Here is a 25,998-nt window from a genome sequence, read left to right on the forward strand (position 1 = left end):
TGAGAGGTTTAAAAGGATGCGGGAAATGCCATAATGCATTCCATCAGTATCAATATGGACACTTAATAAAAATTAGTTCTGACTCCATTTCTACTCTAGGTTGAAGAGATTCAATTACAGAGACTCTGGAGACAGAAATTGTTAAATGCAAAAATTCTTTTGCTAATGGTTCTATTATGAAAAAAAATCATTTACACATTACTTCATGGTTTAAAAATTACAATAAATTATGCTGTTGGCCCTTGTCAAGCTCTTAATGCAAGTTAGGTGCCCTGCCAAGAAATTCCAGGGCAGGAATGATGTTACTTCCACTTTAGAAATAAAAAATGATCTTGGAAGATTGAGCTAATAGAATCGTTTGGGAACCGTAACTGCAAGCAAAGTTCTAGGATACAATCTCCTATAGAGAAAGTAAAGTAACTTTATGGTCTTAAAAAAGGAAGTCAGATACAAAAAGGTCAATGTTACACATTTAGGAAGTGATCAAATAAATGGCTGACTTCATGGATGGTCAGCATTATGTTAATCATCTGCAGGAAAAAAATTCAGTAACAGATATTAGGGTTTTTTCACCCTTATCATTGCTACGCAGGCCTGAAGTACTTCCATATCGTATGGCACTATTTCCATTTACCATGACAAAATTGCATGATCGTATACAAACTAAAGAATTCCTCCTGACAAAATACTTCAGGTGACAGTAGAAATATTGGCATCAAACCACTAAAGAGTCTGGGTTTTTTGGATTCCAGGTGTGCCACCAGGATCCCAGATTACTTTGATGACCAGAGCTCACTCTGCATTGGATGGGATGGAGTTTGCTTAATCCAGCATGGCTCTGGCCTCTGTACTGAAATGGCTCAGAGGCCTATTTCTTTCCTGGTTCACTTTCTAAAAAAGTTCTCTATGACTTCTTCTTCTTCTTCTTCTTCTTCTTCTTCTTCTTCTTCTTCTTCTTCTTCTTCTTCTTCTTCTTCTTATTTTATTTTATTTATTTATTTATTTATTTTTTACAATTCCCTATTAGTGAATGAGAACAAACCATCAAGCATTACAATAATTTTGGAAGACTCCATCTTCTGGAACACAGCTCAACAACGATGAAAGTTAAAGGGGAAAAAAAAATGCTGTCTCCAAAGCGGCTGGCTCTGAGCACAAGCACCGAAGTCCTTGCAGTTTTGCTTTATTCTCAAAGAGCAGTTAAAGGCCCTAGGCCCTAGGCCGTTGTTTTCAGCTTGTTAATGCTTTCATTTACACGCTCTTTATTTTTCAAAACCAACTTATGAGTTGATTTTTTTAGACCTTGCAGATCAGAAGAAATATATTAAAAGGGGAAGCTGAAAGGCTAGTGACAGGCATTCTCTGATAGCACTAGGGGGTGAGGGACAAGGGAGACTTAACAACAATAAATGGTGACGGAGAGAGCATCGGGGTTTCCTTCAGTCTCTGGAATCCCAACTTCCCCGTCTCCACCCACTCGGGGACCGTCCTTCATTTGTACTGCTTGGTTCCTAGCTCATCACTGTGGGGCTAAGCACAGAGAAGAGAAGGAATACTTTTTCTAAAAACAAGCACACTTGACCCTTGAACAACATGAGTTTGAACGGCATGGGTCTGCTTCTATGAGGGTTTTTTTTTCAATAAATACAGTACAGAACTGTAGTATTTTCTCTTCCTTGTGATTTTCTTAACAACGTTTTCTTGTCTCCAGCTTACTTCATTGTCAGAATGCAGACTATAATACACGTAACATACAAAAATGTGCTAATTGACTGTTTATGTTATGGGCAAGGCTTCCTGGGAACAGTAGGCGATTAGTGGTTAAGTTTGGGGGGAGTTAAAAGTCGTATGCAGGTTATTTTTTTTTACCTCACGGGGCGGGGGGGTCAGGGCTCTGGGCCCCCACGTTTAAGGGTCAACTGCTACTTCAGGGACTGTGGGCAAGATGGGAGGGGTGGAAGGAGGGAGGAAAGAGAGAGAGAGAGAAAAGGACAGGAGATGGGAAAGCAGCTGCCAAGATGCTAAGACTTCGGAGGGAGAGAGAGAAGGCAAGAGGGCCCTAAGGGGTCTCGTGGTGTGGTGGGAAAAACAATTCCCTGTCATAACCCATGCCCTCAAGACCTCCTTCAGCAAAGAACCACGGGCTCTTCAGTGCTCTCTGGTCTGTTGAGTGTGACCTGTGCTGTCCCAGCTTTCAGATAGTTCAGTTCTGGTCAAGTAATAACAGCTCTGTACGATGATCCCCCCCAAACCATGAAATATCTCCAGTGCACTGTGAATAGGGAAGTAGGGAGAAATATAATGAATTTATGGAAGAGTTTCAGTAAATGGTGGGTTAAATTCTCTGACACTTAGTCATAGCTTTGGTTACATGGAAAATTCACATATGTGAGCACATCTCCAATGATATTAGATGAATTAGGTGTTACTGCATTTAAATTCCTAGAAATGTGGAGTTACAAAAGGTCCTTAAATAAACTTCTGGGTCCCCTATTTGGCATAATGAACTATATGGTGTTTGGAAAGATTTTCCCCTTCTGGCATAACTAAGGTCGGGATTGGCGTTATAACGGTCCTAGAAAAACAAACCTTCACATTCCAAAATTTTGACAAATTTTACGTGAGCGCTCTAACAGCTGCGAAAAAGCAGCAAGTCAAAGTTTCCAGAGCCCCTCTCTCTCTCCTCCACTTGAAAAGACATGTAAACGTACTCAAATACGGAAAAGTCCGGAAAGTTTACCAGATCCCGAGGCATTCTGAAAGAAGATCATTCAAATCTGTTATTGTCACAATTTTCACAATATTATCCTCATGCCAACAAAAGGGATGAAATTCTAGTCCCAAGAAAGAGGAACAGACCATTTTAAAACATCCGAAAGGCTTTTCACAAGCACGATGAACTTCAGGAACGTGGTAGGAGGAGACTCTTTTGTACTCAAAGAATCAGAAGATTACTCCACAGGGTAAATGAGGCTAGCTAGTCCTGGCCTTGTAGGATCATGTGGAATCAGTTACAGTAACTTCCATTGATATCAGGCAGTTCATCCCAATTTCAAGATCAAATAAAGCCCCCTGAAACTGAATAGGCCAAAAATATGGAGATGATTCTCCCGGAAAATTAAAACCACCACAAACACTGCTAGCAATTTAGATATATTTGGGCTCTACATATCTTTGGAAAATGTTTGGCTCTAAATGTGCTTCCAGAATGCATTTTACTACCACCATGGATTACTCATGTGCATTTGTGATGCTCAGTGAAAAGAAGCTAACTTAGTCACCATTTAGAAAGTTCTTAGAGTCTCAAGGAATGTTTAATCAGTCCCCAAGAGCACATGCCTTTGTAGGGCTTAGAAAGGGACAGAAGCTGTCGATCAACCTTTTTCTTGAGGAGGATGGGCTGCAGAAAAGCCCTGGGAAGGAGAGCCTTGCTGAAATGAGCAATAATCCACACAGCTTCACTTCTTTAACCACAAAGCATCAGGTAAAGGGACAACCCGTTTTGAACTTCATCATAGGATCTAACTAAGATAAAGACCAGTCAGAATGATTAAATACCTAGGCAGTCAGCTCTGTAAATCGGGGAGAGATGTATTCATAGTTTCCACTTTCCAATGGTTGAAACATTGAAAAGCTATAATTCTCAGGATCAGATTTCCAAAAAGAAGGAAAAAAGGGATAAATTAATACTTATTGGATGCTTGTTATGTTGCAGGCACCAGGCAAGGTATTCTACTCCAAGTAACCAGGGGAGGTGATTACTGTTATTCCCATTTTACAGAAACATACATTCAAGTTCAGGGAACGAAGCAAACTGCCCAAAGTCACACACAGCTGGTAAAGACGGAGGTCGGCTCTGAATTCCATCAGTTTTTCCCCTACATCTTTAAACTCACCTGAAGTGTCATAGACTTATTTCTTCTCATCCTGGATCATCAGACTAGGTATCCCTACTTTGTTCCAAAGTTGACCTTTACTTTGTCTTCAATGTCCTGCCTTCATGGGCCTGTGGTATGATTGCTGCTTCAACAAACAAGTTTCCTTCCACCCACATCTTCTGACTTCTGTACACACACACATGCTCAACTTCCCCATCCTAAAACCTCTTCCTTAACCCATCTTCTGCTTCTAAGTACTGTTCTATTTTCCTTTCTATTCATCACCCTACTTCATAAAACGAATATTCTATACTCCTGGCTTCTGCTCTACTTCTTATATCCTTCTGCAACTGGTCACTTTCCAGTTTATAACCCCTTATCTCACAGAAGCTGCTCTGAAAAAGGCCATTTATAACTGCATGATGTTCAAATCCAATGGCCTCTTCTTAGGCCTCATCCTTCTTGAATGCTTTGAGGATTTGGCCCATTCTCTACTCCTTGAAGCCTGGCTTCCCTGAAAAGACTTTCCTAATTCTCTTCCAAAATCCTTTGTCTCTCTTTCTTTAATTTGCTCCTCTATCTCAGCCCATTCCTTAAATACTGAAGTTCCCCATGTTACCATCCTCTGTTTTCTCTTCTTTCCATGGGCTTGTCCTCTCCAGTTCCTCCATACTGTCCTGGGCTTCCATTGCCACCAGCATACCTATATGCCAAGCCACAAACCTCTCCTGAGCTCCATGACTGTCTTTTCCAATTGTCTCTGATATCTCCAGTTGGACGGCTCAGAGATTCCTCAACAAACCGTGCTCAAAACTAAACTCACTGAATCCCTCCTTTGCAGGCTAATCTTTTTCCTTTCCTGGTGAATGGTGTTGTCATCTAGGTGGTGGGGACCTCAGAATCTTCCCTACCTGGACTCAAAGTCCTGATTTCTCTACATCCTACATATCCTTTTGACCTAACTCCTGTTTCCCTCTTGTTCAGCCCTGGAGCAGGTCACCGGGGTTAATGTAACAACCTCCCAAGTGATTTCTCTGACTCCATTATCTCGTCTTCTAATCCATCCTCCATATTGCCACCAAACTGCTCTTTGTAAAACAGCGTACTCCTGTTTTAAATTTTCAGTGGCTCTATACAAACTGCAAACTAAGGCTTCAATGACCAACCAGCCCTAGCCTATCTTTCCAACCCGAGCTTTGAGAACTTGCTCTTACCTGTAACTATTATTTGTCCCTAAACTGCTTTCATTCTTCTGAGGCTTACTTAGGTTATGCTACTCATTTACCTAGAACACTCTTCTTCCTTTGGCCCACCTTCAACATCTTTCAAGGCTTCCTCCATATATTATCTTTATCTTTCCCTCAAACACCCACTGCTGGTTTTGAAGGAAGAATTGTTCCCAAATCTGTGTTCCCACACCTCTTTTTACAGAACTAACCACAGAGCTTTACAGAGTCATTTGCTGACTCACTGCCCCACCATGAATCTTTCAAAGGCAGAGACTGCATCATTCATCTTTGTAGCACTGGAGTCTAATTCAGTGCTTGGATCATAGTTGGATGCTCAATAAATCTGTGTTAAAAGAACAAATTAATAGACCTTTTCCTGTTTTTGGTATTCAATTAGGCTTTACTTCATTATGATAGGATTTGTGAAAACATGTCATTAATCAAAGACTATAGAGCAGCTTTTAGTGACACATATGGAGCTTGCATTTCTATTAAAAAGAGCTTTAAATTCTGATAGCTATTAAAGAGTAAACAATATATTGGGTACAATAAAAATAAATATAGCTGATGTTCTGTCAACATTATAACAATTTTCCTTAAAAAAACTCACTTCCTAAGCTAGATTTTCTATCATCCATCCATCCATCCACTCCTTCATTCATACCATACTTCTTTCAAAAAAAGAATTTGAACTTAAATATTTTAGTTTATCTATCAACATGTTCTACTCGCCCATGTGTCTCAAGTCTTCCTATCTAATGCAGTTAGTCATTACTGCAGGAAAAAAACTACCAAAGTCCATTAAACTAATTTTAATTCTATATTATTTCTTGAAAGTAGACATTTCTTTTTATTAGAATCTGTCTTCTCACCAGAACTTTTTCAATCCAAAAGCTAATATAATATTTTGTGTCTTAATATTTTCCAAGATATATTAGGCACTACCTAACATAACACAAAGTAAATCCTCTATCTGAGTATATCATACTGCTGACATTTATCTTCTTATTCTGGAATGGCATTATCTTCCTGTCACAATGAATGGCCATGGGAACAAGCCAGTTTTAAGAGACACCAAGTGCCACACAATATGTACCTGTGCTAACACTAAAGATGTACCCAAAGTGTTCCCTTACTGCCCTTTGTGAAGGACAGAACATTGAACTGTAGGGTAGCTTCTCAGAGGATTCACTGTGCACAGCAGGCGGACTTACCCGGCGAGTTCTGGGGAGAGGACACAGGGGAACCACGTGGAGACTGACAGTAGCTGGGGTGAAGTAAGGCATGTGGAGGCACATAAGACATTATCTCTTCTTCAAATAAACTGGGGAAAGACAAGAAAGCAAGTGCATACTTTAGCCAAAAAGGGGGGGGAAGCCTTGTTTCCACATGAGTAAGAGTTGATTTCTTACTCTGAGGTCCGGCTCACATCCCAAAGGGAGCACTTGTCCCCCTACTCCTGTAAGTCGTTCTTGGGGCAAATAGCTGTCTGTTGCAGCTCATGTGAAACCTATGGTTATGTGCCTCTTTTCCTACCAACTCTGGACAATGGGATTCCTATTTTGCCACTTTAATCTGTGAGTCTGAATTTACATGTTTGCTTGAACAATAGTATGTGGGCTTTTAGATTTGAGAATAAGACTCACACGTAACACACAATGTTTATTGAGAACCCATAATGGAGACACAAATTATGTTCTTTATCCTCAGTCTAAGACATATATGACAGAGTCTTAATATTCAAAGAGTTTAGGATTTAATTGGAGAATTAAAAGCAAAATAAAACAAAACACCTCCTACATAATTACAACTGCTAAATAATTAGCTCCCTTGTTTACTCTGGTTTATAATGTTTTTTTAAATGTGAGGTTTTTGATATTAGATTATGCAATCCAGTGTATTCTTTCTTCTCCATATTGAAGTTTCTTTTTCTAGGACTCTCCTAAAAGACAATAACCATGGACATGAAATCTTATAATCTGAGACTTTTCATTAAATATTAGGATAGGATAAAAGTACTATTGATTGCACTAAGCTCCTGATATTTGACAAATACTTGACAAAGTAGAATTAAAACAGCAATAAAAGTAAGAGGACTTGTGTCTTTTAATTAAGAGGAAGAAGCAGGTTTTCCTCAAACTTGGCCAAATCTAGAAACCTGTTACCTGTTTTCAGAAAAATTCAGAAAAAAGTGGCAACAGTTTATTATTATAAAGATCAAGGAAAGGATTCTTAAGGGTTATCAACACCGTTTCTCAACTGAGGCAATTTTGCCCTCCTTCCACACCATTTGGAGACTTTGGGGGAATGTCTGAGGATACTTTAGTTGTCATAATTGGGAGAAGGTAGGTTTTTGGTATCTAGTGGGTAGAGACCAGGATACTGATAAACATCTTACAATACACAGAATAGCTCTCTGAAACAAAGATGTATCCAGTCCAAAATGTCAATACTTTTGAAGCTGAGAAAACCCTGGGTTATAGCAATAACAACTTGATAATTCTTCTCTAGTTCTTTATTTACATGCACACATCTGCTAGACCACTGCAGGAAAAGATTTTTAGACATGATATTATTTTTTAAAGCTATCTTTCCACTTTTAAACTATTAAAGTCAAAAAGTGGGAATCCCTAGGTGGCTCAGTGGTTTAGCGCCTGCCTTTGGCTCAGGGCGTGATCCTGGAGACCTGGAATCGAGTCCACATCAGGCTCCCTGCATGGAGCCTGCTTCTCCCTCTGCCTGTGTCTCTGCCTCTCTCTCTCCTCTGTGTCTTTCATGAATAAATAAATAAAATCTTTTAAAAAAATAAAAGTCAAAAGTTTTAGAAGCAGAAGTAGGAAATAATCATATTTATAATACCAAGTTAAGGACTTTTTTTTTCTTTTCTTTTTTTTTTCTTTTTGCCCGGTCCCAAAAGCCGCAGACAAACCCGCAGCCGCCCGACTCCGTACCGTTGGTGACTTGGCCCAAGTTAAGGTCTTAAGTCATTTTTTCTTTTTCAATAAATCAATAGCCACTGGAATAATGTGAATTTTAAATTAATTGCTAAGGAATAGTCTCATGTAATAGTTGATATCACAAAGATCTGTAAACCTATGGCTAAATTAACTGAAGAGTAGGAATTAGCACCCTTTCTTTAGATACCTACATCTGTCTCCCTTTGCTCCATGACATTTATCATTTCCTTTAAATATAACCAATACTCTGGAATCGTTCGTATCAAGAAAAATATTTTACTTGAAAAATTTAATACACAAAATGTAATATAAAATAAAACATTTGATTCATATCATCCAGGATTAACAAATGTTAACACTACTATTTTTGCTTCAGACAAACATACATGCATACTTACACATCTTTATATATCTGCATGTACATGCATATATGTCTGTGTATGTGCATTGTATATACAAGCCCCTTTGTTTTCCTCTGCCATGACTTTAATATGGTATCCTCCTCCCATAGTTTTATATTTTGCAATAAATATCCATAAATAAACAATATACAGTTTTGCCTTATGCACTAAAAAAACTACATAGTGCTAAGTAAGTATATAGCATTCTTAAACTGCTTAGTTCAATATATTTCTGACATCTATCCATGTTGACAGATAAGAATCTAGCATATTACTTTTCCTACTATGCAGTTGTCCATTCTATGAACAAATAAATTTCTTTATCTCATTTGACAAATATTTAATTTTTTCCAACTTTGTGCTATTATCAACAATGGTGCAGTGAAGATCCTGTATATACTGCCTTGGGCACATGCAAAAGAGTTCTTAGTATAAATATGGTATATATTTAAGAGCAGAATTTCTCAGGCTTAACACATATGCCTTTTCAACTATACAAGACATTGTCAAATTGTGTTCTGAAAAGGTTGTAGAAATTGCAATCCCAAGTCCAGACAGTATGAGAGTCCCTATTTCTCATTTCTGGACTTTTCAAAGCCAGCCTTTCTGGCTTTTTCAAATCTAATGTATGAAATACTATCTCATTATTGGAAATTGCATTTTATGATTGCTAGCATCTTTCCCATAAGTTCACCGGCTATTCTTACTTCGATTTCTATGAAATGCCTTTTTTATACCCTTCATCTATTTTTCTTTTCAATTCTATTCTTCTAAATTGATTTAAAGACATTCTTTGTGTATTCATAATATCTTTGCTTTATACATTGTGAATATATTCTTCTACTAGTTTGTTAGCTTTCTTTATGCTTTTATATGTGGTGTCTTTCATTATATAAATTTTAAAATTCTAACATGGCCAAATGTATCAATCATTTCATATATAAGCTTTGATAGAGGTATATTTTTTATAGGAGTTGAGTTAATGAAATAATATATGAAATAGAATAATCAATAACAGCTGTAACAAAGTCATCTAAAAATTCTTGAGTTTTAAATGGAGGTTTTTGAAAATAATCTCACATAGGCTTACTTTGAATTGAATAATTTCCTACAGCTATGGCATCTCTATATTGCAGCTTGCTGATAATCAAGTCCATTTGGACCAGGAATTATTTTCTTTTTTAAGAAATAGGGGTACCTAAGTGGCTCAGTCGGTTATGCTGGTTTTACCTCAGGTCATGATCTCAGAGTCCTGGGATCAAGCCCCATGTCAAGCTCAATGTGAAGTCTGCTTGTTCCTCTTCCTCTGTTCTCCTCCCTCTCTCTCGTAATTAAATACAATCTTAAAAATAGACAAAGTATAAAAATAGACACAAAGTCTTTCGCTATGCATACAACTAGTCCATTGCTTGAGTTTACAGTCATTGATAACTCAAACTCCAAAGTAAAATAAAAGTAAAATAAAAAATAAAGAACTGAGATCTCAAAATGTTTCCATAACTATTAAACATTATTTTTTAAGAGTTTATTTATTTATTCATGAGAGACAGAGACAAAGAGAGAGGCAGAGACAAAGGCAGAGGGAGAAGCAGGCTCCATGCAAGGATCCCAATGCAGGACTCGATCCTGGGACCCCGGATTACACCCTGAGGCAAAGGAAGATGCTCAACCCCTGAGCTACCCAGGCGTCCCTAAACATTATTTAGTAAGTATCCACATGTAATACATTGTGTCATCACATAAAATTATGAAAATAAATACATTTGATCATCTAAGTTAAGTAAGTCTAGAACTTAATGACATCATTTGCATGTAATAAATATAGAACTATTACATAATAAATGAATTTCTCATACTTCTCCAAAGGCCTATTAACTTCAGAGAACATGCTGTTTCCCCAAAAAGGAGAAAATGTAGCCTTGCTCTTTATGTGTGTGTGTGTATGTGTGTATACGTGTGTATCTATACATACACATACATATACATACAGAAAACTGATATATATATATTTTTAAATTCAAACACATAGAAACTCATGCAAAATGCAATGTTTACCAAAGTACAAATATTCTAAGCTATATTGTAACTTAAAATATTTAGGGCTATACCATCTAAAGATTATTTAACTAAGAACAGGTGAAAGATCATCATGATTTCTATTTTGTTTTCATTAATTCCTGAAGCAGAATTCTTTATTTTAAATGAAAAACCTAAGATTTCTAGAATGAAGCAAAAGAGTCATAGTCGAGCCAGAACTTTATAACAAAACTATTTTATTACCAACCAAACATGGTAGAAACATTGTATTACATATTAATTGACCAAGAGTCTTCCTGACCATGTAGCACACTATATTATATTCTGTTTTCAGAACTAGCTTAGTACAATACTGTCATGGGTCACCCCTTACACTGATAAGTGACCCCTGCCTCCCAACAGGTCTTGTTCAGAATCAAGTGAAGTCTCTGTGGGAAGTGATTATATCCCTTTGAATTATGCTCCAACTATCCAGTAAAGGAAAATAATTTTTTTACTTCAGTTTTACAAATATGGCAACTATTATGTAGGCAGCTAGAAATGGTTAGGGTCAAGATCATCATGAATATCATGAATGAAATCGTTAGCACTCTGGGATAAATAAAACATTGTGTGGTATGGTTCAGCCTGACTTTCCCTTTAATTCTTTGGAGGTTATGATGGTAAGTGTCCCAACTACTAGTAGAGCAAAGCATTATTTTATTCTAGCCTCCTACATTTAAGGGTTAATATTAAGAATGAAAAATCTTTCAAAAAATTGCTAATTTCCTTTTCTAAACTACTCTAAAATTTAAAACCAAAGCTGACCTAATCAACGGAAAAGAAAATATAATTGGGTAATTTTTATGAAGGGCTATCAAGTTGACAATGAGTACCAGTGATCAAATTTCACCTTTCTGATCTAATTTCCCAAACCTAAGCTCTCAAAATCATTAAAAAAAAAAAAGTCAAATCAGGAAAAAAAAAAAAAGGCAAAGCACATTTGGAGGAAAAATTTGAAATAAATAAATAAATAAATATGACCTCTATTCTACTCTAAAGAGATAAGTAAGCCCCGTATGCCCTTGCATTCCATTTTGTGAGTGGGACATTCTATCCACTGGCCTTTACTAATAACCTTTTCCTTCTCCAAAATCACCTCGTTTATCAACAGGGGGAAAAAAAAATCAAACAGATGTCAGAATAAGAAATGTAATCTGAAATGAATCATTACTAAACCAGCATCCTACAACTTCCACACCATGAGTATTCCACAAATCTTTAAAGAATAATGGAGACATTTTCTGGCTACTAATATCAGAGTAGTGTTTTCTAAAGTGCTCCCTAAATCTGATGGCTGAAGACTTTCTATGTCAAAAGCGGGTGTCACATACCTCAGCAACATAACAAGGTCTGCATCACTTGAAAGACGCACCAATCCTGGGGTCCCTTCAGTTCGGATAAATTGGATCTTCTCCCTATTCAAGCAAAGAAACAGTTCAAAATTTACATGGTAGACATTATGAAACATGACTCAGTGCCTTAGGCACCATTTCAAAAATAATAGTCACAACATTTTATTTTTTTGTATCTACTATGGGGTAGCTAATGTTTAATATACCCAGGAACACATATCCAATAGAGACATGGTCGTTGCTTTCAAGGAGGACCCATGAGCATCAAAACTGCCCTGTCCTAACACTGGAGAAAGATTCCTTTATTGCTTTTATCATTTCGCTGCTCAAGTTCTACTACAGGCGGTAGTACCATCCAACCAATACAACTCAGTCTCTGCTTTGAGTTAGAGCCTGTTGTGGGCTTGAATCTAAGCAACTGTTTAGGCCATTCAGGCTGATTCCCTGTTATTCCAAAAAGTGAATGTGTAGGGATATTCATCTATTTTCCTGGGGTTATACTTCTAAATTATGTGTGATGAGCACATTCCTACTGAGAGGCAGATAGTATCTAATCAATATATACTCAATAAAGAGGCGTATGTCTCTTTGAAATAACTAAAAACCTGAAACACTTTTAGTTACTACAGTTAGTGGGATAGATTATGTATATACCTGTGCAAATGTATATATTCTTCTACCTACATATATCAAACCCAATTGTGAGGGATTTCTACCATTATTTTATTTATAGATATAAGTAATAACATCATGTTTTTCTGTTTGATGAGCCATCATCATGCTGCTATTTTCAATTCTTTATATGAAAACAATTTTAATAAAAATTTCCCTGTTACTTCCCCTCATTTACATGATACTATTTCAAAGCATAGTATATTAACTTCTATAAGACAAGAAAAAAAATAAGAACATAAACTACGGTACTGAAAGCATTTCATTTGATAGTAACATAGGAATAAACACAACTATGCAATTTTACTCAAAGTGCTAATGATAGCATAGTGTGATTTTTGTACAGTATGAAATAAAATATTGATCTTTGATATAAGTATTTATTCAGATTTAGTTCCTCTTTATAGATGATCTTGTTTTTCTGCTTGATATTTTCCCTAAAGTTCTACTGCATTTTATATTTCCAAATTCCAAATTTCTTCTTAATTATTTGCAAGCCTGAAGACAATGAGGGGAAAGGCAAGGTTTAACTGTTGAAATGGAAAACCCATAATGTACAGAAAAGTCCACTGATTTGCTCTCAACCACATAGCTTACAAGGACTGATAAAGAATTTGGCTGCTTCTGGCTAGATCCATTTTAAACAATATATTAGTATATGAAACATCTTATCTTTGGCATTGCCAAATTTTCTTTTCCAACCTTTGAGTTACACATACATATACCTAAGAAATGAATGTCAGACACATATATAAAGAAATTGTTCAGAAGGGAAAAGCCAGCCTTTCTGCTTTGTTACTTCAGTTTGAAGGCTTGAACCAAGCAGAACATTTTCCCTCAAATGCTACAATCTCATGTCTGAAGCACATGACGGAAACCAAGGCCCATTATCTGGTGAATGATTTTTTTGGTACAAGATATGAAAGTTGGTTTTAAAAAGCTACATTAAAGAGAAATCATCGTGGAGAAAAAAAAAAGAATAATAACCAAAGAAATACTCTTATAAGGGTCAGTAATAACATGCTTTGATCTTGAAGAATCAAAAGCTATCTGCAACAAACACAGTTTATCTCCTTGCCCTATCATCACAATGAATCAGGCAAACAGAATACACGGGAAAACAAACAGGGCACACGCTCTCCTCCACTTCTTCAGCTGGAGCTAGACAGAATGAGGGGGGTGATGTAAAAGATACCACGCACTGGACTACGGTCTGTATGCTTCCTGGGAATAAGGAAAAGATCATAGCTTCCTGAGTCACAAGGATGACAGGGTAGGAGGACTTGGTGATGGGCACTGATTGGGGTACTTGATGGGATGAGCACTGGGTGTTATGCTATATATTGGCAAATTGAACTTCAATTTAAAAATTTACAAAAAAAAAAAAGAAAGAAAGAAAGAAAAAAACCCCAAGGATGATAGGGTGAAGACAAGGAAAGACAGCAGAGGAAATATGCCAAGTGGGGAACTTTTCAACCCTTTCCAGATATTAACTATTAGGCAGGGAGAGCAACTGGTCTCATTCTTTAGGCCAGAACATACCATACGCCAGAGGAAGCTAGTTTTCACCAGGCCAGCTCATTTATGGCACTGACAAGCTATGGGTCAGCCACTGGAGCATGTCCCCAGATGCACACCATACCACTCAGTACCTTCTTAGGCTAAGATTCATTCCTTCTTTCAGCAAACATTCTCTTAGTGTCTAGATTGTGCTGGGCACCATACCCCATACTGGGAATCCAACAGGGTAGAAGACCTAGTTCCTTTCTCAAAGAGTTCATGGTGCAGTGGAAAAGAGATAGTCAATTCTAGTATCATATAAAAATATTGAAGTTGTCCCATTTGCTTAACTAATTCTGGTTAGGGCTTCTAGCCACTCCTATTCCACAGAGTCCTTTGTTTTTCTTTTCTTTTTTTTTTAAATAAATTTATTTTTTATTGCTGTTCAATTTACCAACATACAGAATAACACCCAGTGCTCATCCCGTCAGGTACCCCCCTCAGTGCCCGTCACCCATTCACCCCCACCCTTCTCCCTTCCCACCACCCCTAGTTCGTTTCACAGAGTTAGGAGTCTTCATGTTCTGTCTCCCTTTCTGATATTTCCCACACATTTCTTCTCCCTTCCCTTCTATTCCATTTCACTATTATTTATATTCCCCAAATGAATGAGAACATATAATGTTTGTCCTTCACCGACTGACTTACTTCACTCAGCATAATACCCTCCAGTTCCATCCACGTTGAAGCAAATGGTGGGTATTTGTCGTTTCTAATGGCTGAGGAATATTCCCTTGTATACATAAACCACATCTTCTTTATCCATTCATCTGTCAATGGACACCGAGGCTCCTTCCACAGTTTGGCTATTGTGGACATTGCTGCTAGAAACATCGGGGTGCAGGTGTCCTGGCGTTTCATTGCATCTGTATCTTTGGGGTAAATCCCCAGCAGTGCAATTGCTGGGTTGTAGGGCAGGTCTATTTTTAACTCTTTGAGGAACCTCCACACAGTTTTCCAGAGTGGCTGCACCAGTTCACATTCCCACCAACAGTGCAAGAGGGTTCCCTTTTCTCCGCATCCTCTCCAACATTTGTGGTTTCCTGCCTTGTGAATTTTCCCCATTCTCACTGATGTGTGGTGGTTTCTCATTGTGGTTTTGATTTGTATTTCCCTGATGGCAAGTGATGCGGAGCATTTTCTCATGTGCGTGTTGGCCATGTCCATGTCTTCCTCTCTGAGATTTCTCTTCATGTCTTTTGCCCATTTCATGATTGGATTGTTTGTTTCTTTGGTGTTGAGTTTAATAAGTTCTTTATAGATCTTGGAAACTAGCCCTTTATCTGATATGTCATTTGCAAATATCTTCTCCCATTCTGTAGGGTGTCTTTTAGTTGTGTTGACTGTTTCTTTTGCTGTGCAGAGGCTCTTTATCTTGATGAAGTCGCAATAGTTCATTTTTGCTTTTGTTTCTTTTGCCTTCGTGGATGTACCTTGCAAGAAGTTACTGTGGCCGAGTTCAAAAAGCGTGTTGCCTGTGTTCTCCTCTAGGATTTTGATGGAATCTTGTCTCACATTTAGATCTTTCATCCATTTTGAGTTTATCTTTGTGTATGGTGAAAGAGAGTGGTCTAGTTTCATTCTTCTGCATGTGGATGTCCAATTTTCCCAGCACCATTTATTGAAGAGACTGTCTTTCTTCCAATGGATAGTCTTTCCTCCTTTATCGAGTATTAGTTGACCATAAAGTTCAGGGTCCACTTCTGGGTTCTCTATTCTGTTCCATTGATCTATGTGTCTATTTTTGTGCCAGGACCACACTGTCTTGATGACCACAGCTTTGTAGTACAGCCTGAAATCTGGCATTGTGATGCCCCCAGATATGGTTTTCTTTTTTAAAATTCCCCTGGCTATTCGGAGTCTTTTCTGATTCCACACAAATTTTAAAATAATTTGTTCTCACTGTCTGAAGAAAGTCCATGGTATTTTGATAGGGATTGCAGTAAACGTGTACATTGCCCTGGGTAACATTGACATTTTCACAATATTAATTCTGCCAATTCATGAGTGTGGAATATTTTTCCATCTCTTTGTGTCTTCCTCAATTTCTTTCACAAGTGTTCTATAGTTTTTAGGGTATAGATCCTTTACCTCTTTGGTGAGGTTTATTCCTAGGTATCTTATGCTTTTGGGTACAATTGTAAATGGGATTGACTCCTTAATTTCTCTTTCTTCAGTCTCATTGTTAGTGTATAGAAATGCCACTGATTTCTGGGCATTGATTTTGTATCCTGCCACGCTACCAAATTGCTGTATGAGTTCTAGCAATCTTGGGGTGGAGGCTTTTGGGTTTTCTATGTAGAGTATCATGTCATCGGCGAAGAGGGAGAGTTTGACTTCTTCTTTGCCAATTTGAATGCCTTTAATGTCTTTTTGTTGTCTGATTGCTGAGGCTAGGACTTCCAGTACTATGTTGAATAGCAGTGGTGAGAGTGGACATCCCTGTCTTGTTCCTGATCTTAGGGGAAAGGCTCCCAGTGCTTCCCCATTGAGAATGATATTTGCTGTGGGCTTTTCGTAGATGGCTTTTAAGATGTTGAGGAAAGTTCCCTCTATCCCTACACTCTGAAGAGTTTTGATCAGGAATGGATGCTGTATTTTGTCAAATGCTTTTCTGGATCTAATGAGAGGATCATATGGTTCTTGGTTTTTCTCTTGCTGATATGATGAATCACATTGATTGTTTTACGTGTGTTGAACCAGCCTTGTGTCCCGGGGATAAATCCTACTTGGTCATGGTGAATAATTTTCTTAATGTACTGTTGGATCCTATTGGCCAATATCTTGTTGAGAATTTTTTCATCCATGTTCATCAGGGATATTGGTCTGTAATTCTCCTTTTTGGTGGGGTCTTTGTCTGGTTTTGGAATTAAGGTGATGCTGGCCTCATAGAATGAATTTGGAAGTACTCCATCTCTTTCTATCTTTCCAAACAGCTCTAGTAGAATAGGTATGGTTTCTTCTTTAAACGTTTGATAAAATACCCCTGGGAAGCCATCTGGCCCTGGACTTTTGTGTCTTGAGAGGTTTTTGATGACTGCTTCAATTTCCTCCCTGGTTATTGGCCTGTTCAGGTTTTCTATTTATTCCTGTTCCAGTTTTGGTAGTTTGTGGCTTTCCAGGTATGCGTCCATTTCTTCCAGATTGCCTAATTTATTGGCGTATAGCTGTTCATAATATGTTTTTAAAATCGTTTGTATTTCCTTGGTGTTGGTAGTGATCTCTCCTTTCTCATTCATGATTTTATTAATTTGAGTCTTCTCTCTCTTCTTTTTAATAAGGCTGGCTAATGGTTTATCTATCTTATTAATTCTTTCAAAGAACCAACTCCTGGTTCTGTTGATCTGTTCCACAGTTCTTCTGGTCTCGATTTCGTTGAGTTGTGCTCGAATCTTTATTAACTCTCTTCTTCTGCTGGGTGTAGGATCTATTTGCTGTTTTTTCTCTAGCTCCTTTAGGTGTAAGGTTAGCTTTTGTATTTGAGTTCTTTCCAGTTTTTGAATGGATGCTTGTATTGCGATATATTTCCCCCTTAGGATTGCTTTTGCTGCATCCCAAAGATTCTGAAAGGTTGTATCTTCATTCTCATTAGTTTCCATGAATCTTTTTAATTCTTCCTTAATTTCCTGGTTGACCCTTTCATCTTTTAGCAGGATGGTCCTTAACCTCCACGTGTTTGAGGTCCTTCCAAACTTCTTATTGTGATTTAGTTCTAATTTCAAGGCATTATGCTCTGAGAATTGCAGGGGACGATCCCAATCTTTTGGTATCAGTTCAGACCCGATTTGTGACCCAGTATGTGGTCTATTCTGGAGAAAGTTCCATGCGCACTTGAGAAGAATGTGTATTCAGTTGAGTTTGGATGTAAAGTTCTGTAGATATCTGTGAAATCCATCTGGTCCAGTGTATCATTTAAAGCTCTCGTTTCTTTAGACATGTTGTGCTTAGAAGACCTATCGAGTATAGAAAGAGCTAGATTGAAGTCACCAAGTATAAGTATATTATTATCTAAGTATTTCTTCACTTTGGTTATTAATTGATTTAAATATTTGGCAGTTCCCACATTCGGGGCATGCATATTGAGGATTGTTAAGACCTCTTGTTGGATAGATCCTTTAAGTATGATATAGTGTCCCTCTTCATCTCTTACTACAGTCTTCCGGGTAAATTTTAGTTTATCTGATATAAGGATGGCTACCCCAGCTTTCTTTTGAGGACCATTTGAATGGTAAATGGTTCTCCAACCTTTTATTTTCAGGCTGTAGGTGTCCTTCTGTCTAAAATGAGTCTCTTGTAGACAGCAAATAGATGGGTCCTGCTTTTTTATCCAGTCTGAAACCCTGCGCCTTTTGATGGGGTCATTAAGCCCGTTCACATTCAGAGTTACTATTGACAGATATGAGTTTAGTGTCATCATGATATCTATTCAGTCCTTGATTTGTGGATTGTTCCACTGAGCTTCTTCTTAAAGGGGAATTTTAAGAGTCCCCTTAAAATTTCTTGCAGAGCTGGTTTGGAGGTCACATATTCTTTCAGTTCCTGCCTGTCTTGGAAGCTCTTTATCTCTCCTTCCATTTTGAATGAGAGCCTTGCTGGATAAAGTATTCTTGGTTGCATGTTCTTCTCATTTAGGACCCTGAATATATCCTGCCAGCCCTTTCTGGCCTGCCAGGTCTCTGTGGAGAGGTCTGCTGTTATCCTAATGCTCCTCCCCATAAAGGTCAGGGATTTCTTGTCTCTTGCTGCTTTAAGGATCTTCTCTTTATCTTTGGAATTTGCAAGCTTCACTATTAAATGCTGAGGTGTTGAACGGTTTTTATTGATTTTAAGGGGGGATCTCTCTATTTCCTGGATCTGAATGCCTGTTTCCCTTCCCAGATTAGGAAAGTTTTCAGCTATGATTTGTTCAAATACATATTCTGGCCCTCTGTCTCTTTCGGTGCCCTCGGGAACACCAATTAAACATAGGTTTTTCTTCTTCAGGCTGTTGTTTATTTCCCTTAATCTATCTTCATGGTCTTTTGTTTGTCTCTTTTTTCCTCAGTTTCCCTCTTTGCCATCAACTTGTCTTCTATGTCACTCACACGTTCTTCCACCTCGTTAACCCTTGTCGTTAGGACTTCTAGTTTGGATTGCATCTCATTCAATTGATTTTTAATTTCTGCCTGATTGGATGTAAATTCTGCAGTCATGAAGTCTCTTGAGTCCTTTATACTTTTTTCTAGAGGCACCAGTAGCTGTATAATAGTGCTTCTGAATTGGCTTTCTGACATTGAATTGTAATCCAGATTTTGTAACTCTGTGGGAGAGAGGACTGTTTCCGATTCTTTCTTTTGAGGTGAGGTTTTCCTTCTAGTCATTTTGCTCAGTGCAGAGGGGCCAAAAAAAAGTTGTATTGGGAAAAGGAGATAGAGGAAAAAAAAGGAAAGAAAAGAGAAAAAGAAAAAAGGAAGAAAGAAAGGAAAAAAGAGAAGAAAAAAAGAAAGAAAGGAAAAAAAGGGGTGGGGGAAGCAAACAAATCAAAAAGCAAAAAAAAAAAAAAAAGAAAAGAAAAAACACGGTGGAATATCTTCTGCTTCTGTATACTTTAAGTCCCTTGACTTCCCCTGGAACTGGTCCGTCTCGCTGGTCTTCTGGGGGAGGGGCCCGTTGTGCTGATTTTCAGGTGTTAGCACGTGGGGGAGCTGCTCTGCCCCTGCCTGGTGCAGGGCTCAGTGGCGGGTGTTTACCCTGTGAGGCCCCTGGAGGAACAACTGCAGTGGCCGCGGCAGCTCTGCAGCCCTGGAGTCAGCTCCCGCAGTAGTTCCGGAGCTCTCCGTCTGCAGGGCCTGGAGGCTCCGGGCGGGGCCGCTGATCTGCTCAGCTGGGGCAGGAGCGTCCTTGCTGTCCTGGGCCCTCCCGGCCTCTGCCTGTCCCGGGGGAGGCCGGATCCTGGGCTGTGTCCCGGTGCCCTGTGCTCCGGGGCCTGCGCTGTTGGATTCGCGCTCCCGCCCCGCAGCCCCCTCCACGGAGCCGCCCCCGAGCCCCCCGAGCTGCTCCAGGCCCCGCCGTGCGCGCTGCAGCCCTTAGGGAGCTCGGCGCACTCTCCCAGGGCGCAGGTGTCTGTCAGTGTGCCCGGGAGCCCGAGGGCATCCCCACCCTCCTGGGTCCTGCTCCACCTCCCCGCGAGCCCCTTTCCGCCCGGGAAGGTCGGTGCAGCTCCTGCTTCTCCAGGACGGGGCTCTCCTGTCCTGGGGACACTCGCCCCGGCCTCAGCCCGGCTCCTCGTAGGCCCCTCCCCCTTGGAGGCCTTTTGTGTCTTTATTTCTTTTTCCCCGTCTTCCTACCTTGATAGAAGGGCGAACTCTTCTCACTGTAGTGTTCCAGCTGGTCTCTCTTTAATTCTCAGGCTGAATTCATAGATTTTCAGGATAATTTGAAGGTTATCTAGGTAATTTGGTGAGGACAGGTGATTTGGGGACCCTACTCTTCCGCCCTCTTGCCCCTCCTCCACAGAGTCCTTTCATATAAAAAGAGAGGGCACTGGTTTACTGACTGTCAAGAGAGTAGATCAAGGTTGAGGAAGAGAAAGCAGATATCCTCAGAAATGTCGTCAATCTTTTCTAAGAAAAGCAAAACCAAACAGGAACTACTTATTGGTTGTTAGGTATTTGCTTAATATTCCATAGACAAGTATTTATCAAACTTGTGTCCCTGTCTACTAGAAATCTATAGACATAATCTCAAGTCTGGGGGAATCTAAAAATTCTGTGTTTTCACAATGATGATCAAACTGCTAATGTTGTGGCCAGCATATTCCGGATAATCTGAATAACATTTATGACTGAATAGAGCCATTTGACTTCAGTTCCCCTGTTTGCAACTTTCAAAGTGTTGGTGAGCAGCCACTGAGGTTGGCAGGGCCTTGACGTTAACTATGATAACAGCAGTCCGTCTACAGCTGACACACAATTCTCTTACCAATTAAAAAGACAAAACTCTTCTTTTGCGGTGTTAATTCACATAATGACAATGATGAAATGAGTCAAGGTTATGTACATATAAACTGCCACAGGCTAAAGAGACAACAAAATAAATGGATTTAAAAAATAAATATAAGGGAAGGGAGAAGAAATGTGTGGGAAATATCAGAAAGGGAGACAGAACATAAAGACTCCTAACTCTGGGAAACGAACTAGGGGTGGTGGAAGGGGAGGAGGACGGGGGGTGGGGGTGAATGGGTGACGGGCACTGAGGGGGGCATTTGATGGGATGAGCACTGGGTGTTATTCTGTATGTCGGTAAATTGAACACCAATAAAAATAAAGTTATTAAAAAAAATAAAAGTAAATTATGCATTGATGCTAACTAAAGCATAAAAGATGTCATGGTTTATTCGAAGAACAAAATTTTACCATAGTTTACGAATAAAAAAGGAGCAGTAGCATCATCACCGGGTACATTTAATAATATACTTTTTCTTTGGGATTGCAGTTGGGGGTATTTTTTTAAATATATATATATTTTTTTATTTATGATTGTCACACACAGAGAGAGATAGAGGCAGAGACACAGGCAGAGGGAGAAGCAGGCTCCATGCACCGGGAGCCCGACGTGGGATTTGATCCCGGGTCTCCAGGATCGCGCCCTGGGCCAAAGGCAGGTGCTAAACCGCTGCGCCACCCAGGGATCCCTAGTTGGGGGTATTAAAAGAATTGGCTCATCAAAACAATGAATTAGTAGATGAAAACAAAATTAGTAGATAAATGAGTAGATAAGAATGACCTATTTGTTAAGAAAAATAATGACCACGATATTGTCACAGATGCACCTGATGAACCCTTAAGATACAAGATCTAAATGAGATACAAGTCAAACTCAAGTGAAGCAAAAAGCACAAATATATCCTTCTACTGATATGGTTTCAATATTGGTGATTTGGCTTCTGAAAAACAAAATCTCACATTCATATCATTCAATTAAATGTTACTTTTAAAAGTTTTTACTTAACTTCTATGTCTTTTGGCTTTATAGTTCATAAAAGCTATAAGAAGTTTTTGCATATTTTATATTTGTGTACACTTATGTTTCATTAAAACAAAAGTGATTAAGGTTAATATTGTAGATCTGCAGTATTTCTTTTCCTTTTAGAATGGAAAATAAGTTTCAGCTCTTAACAATTTTCCATGAGTCCACTCAGTGTCTGAAATAAACATAACAAGCTTGAGAAATATCATTAAGGATACATATGACTCTGATTAGAGGGACATTGGAAAGTTACATTACTATGTTTGTTCACATTTATTTTATAAATTTACAGAGTTCAAAGGAATCAGTGGCAGTCCTTTAATTCCTATCTTGACTGCATTCATCTTAATGAAGAAATTCTATTTCATTTTAGTGGCTTAAAATGAGGATTAAGATGACATTCAAATAACATTTTATCACTTGTGCCTCTCTGCATGGGTAGGTTTCTCTCTCTGTGCGCTTAGAATACATTTCAGGACTTCCTCCATTGCACTTTCTCACTGGGCCACTCAGTTACAACAAAGATTCCTTTGGAAACATTAATTTCTTGAGAGCAAAAGCCCTTCCTCTTTCATTTTTTATGTTCCCCAGGTACCTGGCTTTTAGCTGTGCACATTAGGAATGCTCAATAAAACAGAACAGGCACAAGATTTGTCAATGCCAAAATAAGAATTGGCTCCTAACAAATTGCCCTACTATTTTTTGTTGTGGCAGAGAGAAAAAGAGAATCAGAGAGCTGGCATCAGATTATTTGCTAAAATAGAGCCCCCTGAGGGAAGTGCAAAGACAGGAAAGAGGCAATCTTTTAATGAGAAAACTCACAGCTGTGGTAGCAAGATGCTAAACTGTAGTGTGTGACAACCTCAGGAAAAAGCCACTAGCCATTGCTGTATTTCAGATGCCCATAATATTTGGATCTTTGTAACCACTTCCTCAAGTGTACAGAATCACCCCAGAAGATCAACTCTAGCAGAAGATCATTTGAGGACAATGAACATAGTCTCAAGACCGGAATTCCCACAGAAAATACTCTCATTGAAACTAACCAACATTTTTGGTGAAGTTAAGAAGGGCACGTGATCAGAAACAATCAAAAGCAGCAATGCCTCTAAACCACAAAACTCTCTGGATTGCAGACTCTGCACACATGGTTCCTGTAGATACAGCTCAGTGACACCTTCAAAAATACATGTTTTAAAAAACTGCCCGAGGGCAATTTTAGAGAAATCTCATGACTTCTCTAATGGTATAAGGCCAAGAAAGGAAGATTAGCATTCATTACTCACTTGGTTATTCAAATTCTTTATTACAGTCACAGAGCATGGTCTCACTTGAAGGATAGGGCCATGCAGTAGAAAGATCAACTTTTCTTTTTACTTCTCATTCGATTTGGAAATAGAGGTCCACTGTGATCACATGACTTTCATGGACAAATAGAAATGGAATCATCCTGGACCCCAACATAATTATCACTGATGCCTGGGGAAAGCTGGACTAATAGGAAATAGATTTGTTGGCTAGACCTAATAACCACCCAAGAGAGATTATTTTCAATTCTTAATGCAGTTTTATGACATCTAGATCCTTACTCATAACATAGTGTTGTACAAATACCAATAACAAAAACTTTATTGAATTTGTATTTGTTACATTCACCAAGATATTATTTAAAAGTTCCTAGTATGATTAGTCTTTCCAACGAGAGCCAATAGTAGGATATAGTAATCCATGGGGGGGGGGGCAGTACCCACGTGAAGGAAGTAGTACTGACGTTTAAATGTTGACTTTTATAGACAAAGAAATAAATCTCTTCTGAGATTTAAAAAAAAGGAGACGATAACTTCATAGCATCACCTTTACACAACAAAGTTAGAGGGAGCAGAGATTTAAATATAGCATTTTAAAGCTAAAGCCATATTCCGTTGTACATGCTACCATAGCCATTCTACAGTAAAAGATACACAAGTAGAGTGTCAAGGAAGAGGAAGCCATATATGGATAGAAACTAAATAAACTGCTGGCTATCCTCTGGTTTAGGAGGAATCACAAGCTAAACAGGAAAAACAACGTAAATAGATGTACCCATCTGAAAGTGCCAAGGACTAACACTTTTCCTCATATTATGGGGAGAGAAAGAATGGATATTTCTTTTAAGTGACCGTGCTACGGATGAGGAAGAGCTTCACTAGTGTTGAGGATCCTTGCTCAGTTATCCTTGGCACACAATTACTCAGTGGCACAATTCCACCTATAAATCTTTTATCGAAAGTTAGCACTGAAATACGAGATTAAAGAACCCCAGGGGGCTCTCCACCTCTGCATTTGTGGGAACACCTTTTATGATGCAGTTTTTAACCATATGAAACACAGTGTTCTCTTAGATATACAAACTTCCCCATTGCGTTGTTGTAATAAGCAAAACACTCAACTACAAAAAACTTTTCAGAAAAGAAAAGTGCACTGTGACAGACGACTCTGGGTAAGAGGAAGAGCATTATCTCATTGATTTATGTTCCTGCTTCCTTCTACTTGTCACAGGAGCATATGCTTTTTATGGTCAAATGCTGTAAATAGTTTTAGAAAGTATAAGATGGAAGTTAGAAATAAGTTGGAATAAGATGTAAACTTATTTCAAAGCTTACCAAATAATTTCTTACCAAAAGATTACCATGTAAGATCTATGTTAAAAAGAATGCTCAGCTGAAGACACTGGGGGTCACTAAAAAAATAAAAATCCTTACCAATCTTTAGGTTAGAGACTTTTAAGACTCTGAAAAGCAGAAGGAAAAACAAAAACAAAACTGAAAGCTACCAAGTGGGGCCAGCAGTTTTTTACTTTGTTAAGATCTATTAAAGTTCTGTCAAAAAACTGAAGAATCATGATACTGTTGGATGCCTCATTCAAGTAGATTAAATCATCTAGTACCTCCAATGGAGGAAATGTAAAGATATGTAAAATTCCTGTAAATAATACTGTGGAGTGAAGAGCAAAAGCAGAAATCTTCTTCAGTCTCCTTTTTTGTGGGGGGTGGGGTACCCTGACAGGAAGAGAAACTAGCAGTGTGTGTGTGTGTGTGTGTGTGTGTGTGTGTGTGTGTGCTGGGCCTAGAGCTGGTGGGAAAGAAAGAAAATAGAGTTCCCCTTATTTTGTGGTTAGCAAAAGAGGAGAGATTTGGGTTCTTTTATTTTGTTTTGTGGTCAAGAATTTCTAAGATCTCTCAGTGGACAACTGAGGAGTTTATTTCCACAATATTATTAACTAAAACTTCTTACATGAGACTACCCAGTGGACCATGGATTACAGAGTGGATGCCATAATATACAAATACGCAAAATGAGATAGCTCATCTAATTTCTATAATGTTCTTGTAACTGAGAACAGAATGCTTATCAGGTTGGGAAAGGCACTAAGACTCGCATTAGATATTAACTACTGTGAAACTGGGATTTCTGTGTAGGCAATGTTTATAGTCATACTTGAAATTACATGTAGCCTTTAGCCTTTAGAAACTTTAGACAATAATGACAATTTTAAAGCTATGAGAGACTGACAGGAGATGGGGAGTGAATGAGATGGGGAGAGGAGATTATAAGGTACAAACTTCCAGTTATAAAATAAATAAGTCATGGAGATGCAATGTACAGCATGGCAACTGTAGTTAATAAAATTGTATTGCCTATTTGGAAGTTGCTAAGAGAGTAGATCTTAAAAGTTCTCATTATAAGAAAAGGATTCTGTAACAATGTACGGTGATGGTTCTTAACTAGACTTATTGTGGTGATCATTTCACAATATATACAAATACTGAATCATTATGTTGTATGCCTGAAACTAATATAATGTTGTATATCAATTATGCTTC

The 25,998-nt window shown here is 38.4% G+C and overlaps 1 protein-coding gene across 1 annotated transcript in view; it reads right to left on the minus strand.

Moving 5' to 3' along the window:
• HECW2 (HECT, C2 and WW domain containing E3 ubiquitin protein ligase 2) overlaps nt 1–25,998 on the minus strand; it is a 359,319-nt gene that overhangs the window by 42,782 nt on the left and 290,539 nt on the right. Inside the window, exons 18-19 of the mRNA XM_049106445.1 lie at nt 11,876–11,959; nt 6,322–6,431 (exon numbers count right to left, since the gene is read on the minus strand). Of these exons, the coding sequence (XP_048962402.1) occupies nt 6,322–6,431; nt 11,876–11,959 (194 nt within the window). The remainder of the gene's footprint in view (nt 1–6,321; nt 6,432–11,875; nt 11,960–25,998) is intronic.

The sequence above is a fragment of the Canis lupus genome, chromosome 37 (genome assembly GCF_003254725.2).
Source record: "Canis lupus dingo isolate Sandy chromosome 37, ASM325472v2, whole genome shotgun sequence".
Classification (NCBI taxonomy): Eukaryota; Metazoa; Chordata; class Mammalia; order Carnivora; family Canidae; genus Canis; species Canis lupus.